Source organism: Coenobita brevimanus, chromosome 3 (assembly GCF_032717465.1).
Source record: "Coenobita brevimanus isolate Jiangsu-jjx chromosome 3, ASM3271746v2, whole genome shotgun sequence".
Classification (NCBI taxonomy): domain Eukaryota; kingdom Metazoa; phylum Arthropoda; class Malacostraca; order Decapoda; family Coenobitidae; genus Coenobita; species Coenobita brevimanus.
In genome coordinates, this window is record NC_136956.1 from 4,350,132 (window position 1) to 4,357,224 (window position 7,093).

The 7,093-nt window shown below is 44.3% G+C and overlaps 1 protein-coding gene across 1 annotated transcript in view; it reads left to right on the top strand.

The window, feature by feature from the left end:
• The window catches only part of LOC145393656 (uncharacterized), a 29,904-nt gene extending 24,020 nt beyond the window's left edge, over positions 1-5,884 (top strand). Inside the window, exon 7 of the mRNA XM_080267713.1 lies at positions 5,043-5,884. Within this exon, the coding sequence (XP_080123839.1) occupies positions 5,043-5,329 (287 nt within the window). The 3' untranslated portion in view covers positions 5,330-5,884. The remainder of the gene's footprint in view (positions 1-5,042) is intronic.
• The last annotated feature ends 1,209 nt before the right edge of the window (positions 5,885-7,093 follow it).

Sequence of the window (7,093 nt, forward strand, 5' to 3'; positions counted from 1 at the left end):
ATCTCCATAAATCAAGATTTATCTACAATCAGTGAATGGGGACAAAACAACCTTGTCTCTTTTAATGCTAGTAAAACTAAATATATACAGTTTACTAATAGACAGATATTGCCAGATTCGTACATTACCTTCAGTGCTACTAATATTCCCATCTCCAAAAGTATTGAAATTCTTGGTGTCTCACTTAACAGTGCCCTAAGCTGGACCTCTCATGTCAGATCACTTGCTAAAACAGCCTCAAAGAAACTTGGATTATTGTACAGAGTCCGTAACTTCTGCGCTGATGAGCAGTTAGCTATAATTTATAAGAGTCATGTGTGCTCTCAGCTTGAATATTGCTCACCCTTGTGGAATGGTTGTTGAGAGGTTGCATTAAGACAACTAGACAAAATTCAGAATAAAGCTGTTAGAATCATTAACAACCCTGCCATTACATATAAACTACCTCCCCTGCAAGTAAGAAGGAATGTTGCCTCCCTTGCATTATTTTACAGATATTTTTTTGGCAAATGCTCAGACGAAGTTGCGTCCATGGTGCCACCTCTCTATGCCTTCCCTCGTGCTACACGGGCATCTGGTAGCGCTCATGACTGGAATGTCACTCAACCATATTGCAGAACTTCTGCCTATCAGAATTCTTTCATTCCCCGAACTGCATCTCTCTGGAACTCGCTTCCCCAGAGTTGTTTTCCTCCAAATTTCAACCCACAACTGTTCAAGTCTAATTGTAACAGATATTTTATGAACAGAGGACACCAGTAATCTGGTGTATGGATTATTTTTTTTTTACCCATTTGTTTTTCCTTCCTCCGTTCTGTTATTTATTAAAAAAAAAAAAAAAATGTAGTGGTATTAGAGGTAAATTGTGAAATAATGTTGATTTTGTGTATACAGCGTGTCGGGGACAGCATGCAGAGATTGCCAAGTGTGAAAGGACTAAACACACTGGAGACTTTTCGATTGTGTGGAAGAATTTAGTTGACATGTTACACGCTGTAGGTGGGGGCTGGAGCTAGTTCTCTGGCAAGGGTAAGGAGTGGTTCGAGGAAGTTCAGGGAGCTGTTGCCTTGCCTGACATTAAGAGGATTCTCCTTCCATGCTGAGGGGCCTTTGCGTACACCATATTTTTGAGCATAATGCTGTAAGATAATGAGACCTGGGAAGTAAAGGGAGAGAATATTCGTAGGCTCATACATACAGCAACGATAGTGATCAGATGGATGTGTAGTGCGTCCTTTGTAGGTTAAGAGTTGAGAGGAAGAGTGGGACTTGAATAAAATTACATTAGCGTTGTGATGAGAAAGGGTAGATTGATATGGTTTGGGGATGTGGAAGAGGATGGAGAATGACAGCTGGGTGCTGAGGGTGAAAGGCGTGAATACTGGGAGCAGAGTTGCGAAAGGGAGACCGAAAAGACCTGGGAAGAGGTCATAGATTGCGACAGTGTGACCTCAGGGATAACGGACTAACTAAGAGGTTGCTAGAGATCAAGCACCGTAGACAGCCGCCATGAAGTGACCAAGAACTACGCATGCAAGCATGTTGGAACCTTTATGCAGGAAAGAATAAACGAATTATCAGTATAATATGACTACTTACAGTAATGACTAAATCTGAAGTTAGTTTTGTAGCTCATTTCCTTTTGTCTATTTTTTTTTATATTTAATTTTGCTCTTGTTTCCAGTTCTGTCTCTCCCTCTTTCTTAACCAGATTTCCTTGTCTCCCAGTTTCATTATATCCCCCCCCTCCTGCCCTCTCTCCCTTATTTCTCTCAGCTTGCTCTTCACTTCATCTTACACTTTCTCGTTCTTCCCCTCCTTCTTCACTTGGCAGACCTCATACTTTGTACCCCTTCTTGTTGTTCTTATTTTCTTCCTTTTCCTCTTCTGTGCATGGCGTTTCCCGCGTTGTCTTTGCAGTTCACTACTTCCTACCAGTGTCCGTCCTTTTCTCACTTCTCTGAGTCCTCTATAGGAGTACTAGTATATTTCATTCCCATTTCTCCACATCTTCTTTTCTTTCTTTCCCCTCTCGGTCCGTCTCTTTCCTTTTATATCCTGCCTTATATTTCTGTATTTATCTTATCTTTCAAGCAGTCACTTTATCTGTCTATATATCTGTCTGTCAACCTGTATAACTATCTGCCTACCTATCTATCTATCTATGTCTGTCTATATACATATACATATTTCGAATCACTTGTTTCCCAAACCACCACATCCATGTCTGTATATCTATCTCTTAATATACATATACATATTTCAAGTCTGGCGGCTTTCCCAAACCACCGTATCTATCTGTCTCTGTCTATCTGTTTATCCATCTATCTATCGATCCGTATGTACAAATACACATTTCTAGTCACCTGTTTCCCATACCACCATATCTGTGAATCAGTAGGTCAGTCTGTCTATCCATCTATCTATCAATAGCTATCCATCTGTCTATCTGTCTGTCTATCTATCTATCTATCTATCTATCGATATAAGGAACAGGAACACTACCGTAGGTCAGACCCACATCATGTTTATTTCTGACAAACGTTTCGAAATATAAACGTTTCATCATCAGAGCCTGTACACAGGAAATAGCACCATTAAAATGAAAGACGAGAAACATTATGAATCATATATACCTAAACATTAAAGTTACACACACACACACACACACACACACACACACACACACACACACACACACACACACACACACACACACACACACACACACACACACACACACACACACACACACACACACACACACACACACACACACACACACACACACACACACACACACAGAATTTCAAGGTAATTTCAAGGTGAATGTAGGGAAGAGCAAAGTTATAGTCTTCGAGAGAAATGAAGCCACTGAATATACAGTGAGGTTGAAGGATGAAGAAATTGAAAATGTGAGTGCATTGAAATACTTGGGTAGTGTGATGAGTAAGGATGGAAGTTTGGAGGATGAAGTGCTTGAAAGAGCACAACAGGAAAGAAAGGTTGCTAGTTCTTTGAATGCAGTGATAAGAAATAGGGGAACGAGCGTGGAAGTACAAAAGTTGCTGCATGATAGTATTGTGACACCCACTCTAACGTATGGAAATGAAGCTTGGACGTTGTTGGAAGGACACAAGTCAAGAATGAGAGCAGTGGAAAGAGAGTTATTAGAGAGGAGCATGTGGAGTTACATGGAGAGACAGTCAAATGAGGAAATGAAGGAGCGTTGTGGTGTGAAGGTGGCTGTGATCGAAAGCCATAGGAGAAATACACTGAGGTGGTTTGGCCATGTGGAGAGGATGGAGAGTAAGAGACTAACGAGAAGAGGGGTATATGAGTGAGGTGGAGGGGGAGGCCAAGGATGAGATGGAGGGTTGTAGTGGGGAGGTATATGACAGAGGGGGGTGTGGGCTGGGAGGAGGGCAATGAAATGGCTGGGGACAGGGCGACATGGAGGCGATTTGTTTGTGGCCACTCCTTACGAGATTAAGGCGTCTGGCAATAGATAGATAGATAGACAAACATAGATACATGTGCTGATATCTGCAAGGAAAAGGAAACACAAAATATCCCGAGGGCTCTTCCCTCAAGATGTGAATACACGAAAGCGCTCGGGATATTTCGTGTTTCCTTTTCCTTGTGGATATCAGGATATCTATGAATCACTTGTTATTTAATGATTTAATTGCTCATACATACATATACTTACATACACACTCCTATTCCTTGTCGCTCATCATACTCCCCTTCTCTCTAGTCTGTTTTTTCTTTCCCGTGTTACAAAATCTCTACTGCTCTTTTTCGTCTCCCACACATTTATTCTTTTTCTTTCTTCCATCCTTCTCTCCTGCCTTTTGCTTCCCATCCCCTTATTCCACTGTTCTTCATCTATTTTCTTTCTTCGCCTTCCTCCATTATTATTTCTCTCCGACCATTCTGGTTGCCTTGCCTCTTTCCTACCTACCCGTCACTCACACCCTCTCAGAGTTTACTTCTTTCTTAAATCCTTCCCTTATCTGAGTACGCACCACATGATATTGGTAATATACAGTACACTACAGTACACCATGTGATCGCCTGCTAATCCACTGAGGTATGCGGTGCAACTACTCAGTCCTCCCTAAGCTGGAATAACTTCGGCTAACCGGCTGACAAGTGGGTGAAACTCGCTCACCTTCGGCTGTGAAGTGACTGCTAGATCCCAGGAGGGATCTTTACCCCTGCACAATTGTTGACTCTATACAGAGGTTTTATCCGCCCCTGTGTGGAGTACAACTCTCATGTGTGGGGAGGCTCCCCACATACAGCTCTTCTCAATAGGGTGGAGTCAAAGGCTTTTCGTCTCATTAACTCTCCTCCTCTTACTGACTCCCTTCAACCTCTGTCTCTTCGCCGCACTGTTGCATCTTTATCTCTTTTCTATCGCTACTTTAATGGTCACTGCTCCTCTGAACTGTCTGCTTGCATTCCTCCACCTCTACGACGGGCGCGTAGCACCCGTCTGGCAGCAAACTCTCATCCCTTTTCTGTCCAACTCTCTAATGCAAGAGTTAACCGTTACTCCCAGTCTTTCATTTATGCAACAGGTCAACTCTGGAACTGTCTCCCTCTGTCTGTATTTCCTGCTGCCTATGATCTCCAGTCTTTCAAACGCAGTGTGTCCAGGCATCTCAAAATGATCGGATCTTGAATTTGGCTCTCTATTGTATTTTGTTTTTCTCTTGGAGGGAACTGTTACTGCGGGCCGTGGCCTTTGGTTCCTTCTTCCTCGCATAAAAAAAAAAAAAAAAAAAAAAAAAAAGTTAAGTCCATTACCAGTCTTCAGGTGACTGCCAACTTCCAGAAGGGATTAGCCATAATAAAAGCACAGACTCGCACACACATTCAGCTCACTACACTCTCAGTCACTAAGTCACACGATGTGGTACTGCCCTCTCCCACAATATACTCTTGTAACATAAAATATGTTGTAGTGCATCAATAATATACGACGTAGACCCTATGACACAGTGTTTGATATAGTCATTGGACAATTCCAGGCATCCCGGACCCCAGCCGCCCCAGTTCCAGCCGACCCGGTCCCAGCAGCCCAGGCCCAAGCAGCCCCGGTCCCAGCAGCCCAGGCCCAAGCAGCCCCGGTCCCAGCAGCCCAGGCCCAAGCAGTCCCGGTCCCAGCAGCCCAGGCCCAAGCAGCCCCGGTCCCAGCAGCCCAGGCCCAAGCAGCCCCAGCCCTAGCTTAGAAGCTCCAGCCTGGCCCAGCAGCCATTGTCCTGGTCCAGCAGTCCCAGCTTTGGCCCTCCAGGACTACCAGGTCCCCCTTGTTTGAGAGGGACCCCCGGTGCCCCTCGCCGCCCCACCGGGCCTTGGCCCGGCAGCTAATCCCTGGCCCAACAGCCCCAGTCCTGGCCGAGCAGCCCCAGCCTTGGCCCAGCAGCCCCAGCCCTCGCCCAGTGCCTTGCCCCCAGCAGGTCCGGTACCAGTAGGCTACCCTGGCCCCATACCACCCTTCCCCCTCCCTGGCCCCTCTGCGGCCGGTTTTGTTCAGCCTCCCCATTAGATCACTCCCTTCCCAATTTAAAATGTTCAGTACTGTATGAAATATGCTGATATGCTAGGTGTAACCGTGTTTTATGCTCCCCTGTTAGTTAACTACTGTTGTACAGTACAGTAAACATTTATTTTCCTTTATTTCATTACTGTACATCACTTATGCCATATCCATATTCCTAGCCTACCACTCATGTTACACATTTACTCCCCACTTCCATGTACAGCTGGCGGCATAAATTCGCGTTAGGCCAGCAGGTATGATATGGGCCCGAGTGCCTGGCAATACTGTATGAAGAAGAGTTGGGATATGCATTTTAATGGCCAGTGTCTATGCTTAACATTCGGATATATGCTCGGAACAATATTATGTATGTACTGTAGGTAATGATCACCTGCAATGCAGAATGCAATAAACTCATGAAATGTGGTATGAAAATATACTATACTCTCGGTGTTAATTCCTTTCTGGTCACTCTCCTCTGCACCTCCCTGTGTCCCTCCCCTCCAATCTGTCTTCCCCCTTACCTCATTCCCACCCCCAAATTGTTATCCCTTCCCCTCCTTCTTTTCCTCTCATTTTCTATCTCTTTCCCCATACCATCTCCCCTGCAACCTCTGTTGAAAAAAACTCATTTTTTAAAACATCACCATGCTTGTTGCACCGTATTCCTTTATTATTCGCGACACATTTAATATTCTATATCAATACGATATTTGGTGTCATTATCATCGCTGCTGCAACCATGCTTCATCATTATTATTCCCCTTTCATTGCCATGCTGTTGTCTCCTTTCTCATCCCCTTTTCTAGTCCCCCCTCCGTTATTCCTGATACTCCCGAGATACAGGTAGCCTTGGAGTCTGGCATTAGAGTTGCATTCTAATGCTAATCTCTGTCAGCATCTCATTCAACCCGTCTTCCCAATTCTTCTTCCTGGCACACTCTCACCGCTCCCTCTACCTCTCCTTGGCATGGGTGTAATGTCATGTTCTGGGTTATATTGTGTAAGCAGTCACTCATCCTTGCATATGTATCGGAGTCTAGATATTGTCAGATGAGTCCGTTCCTAAAGGCTCAGCAATACCTGTTTTCGTGGTGCACTAGCAAAGTGAGTTCTCATGCCCCACGTAATATACATATATGCCACCAGTGGTAGCTTGATTGTTGCATGCTCATGACTTTCGTGCAGTATGAAGGAATAGCAGCAGGGGTGCTTTTTATGGCAGGACAGTTGCGCTGGATTCGAACTTGCATCAGAATTACCATTTCAGTACCATGACCAACCAGCCACAAGTCCCCCTGCAGCATATACTACAAAATCTTGCGCGAGGCGTATAGTTGAAGTAAACATATTCATTCATTTCCCACTGTTTACTTCAGGTATGTTCCATGTGTATGACGCAATATTTGCAGCTTCTATGTGAAGTGTCACAGTAGCTGAATATCCTTACCGAGGTGTCAGTCAGTTTCGTAAGTAATCATGGTTTTAATACCAATAACCGAGGTATCGGTATGAAGATATCTGTCAGTACTGTATTTT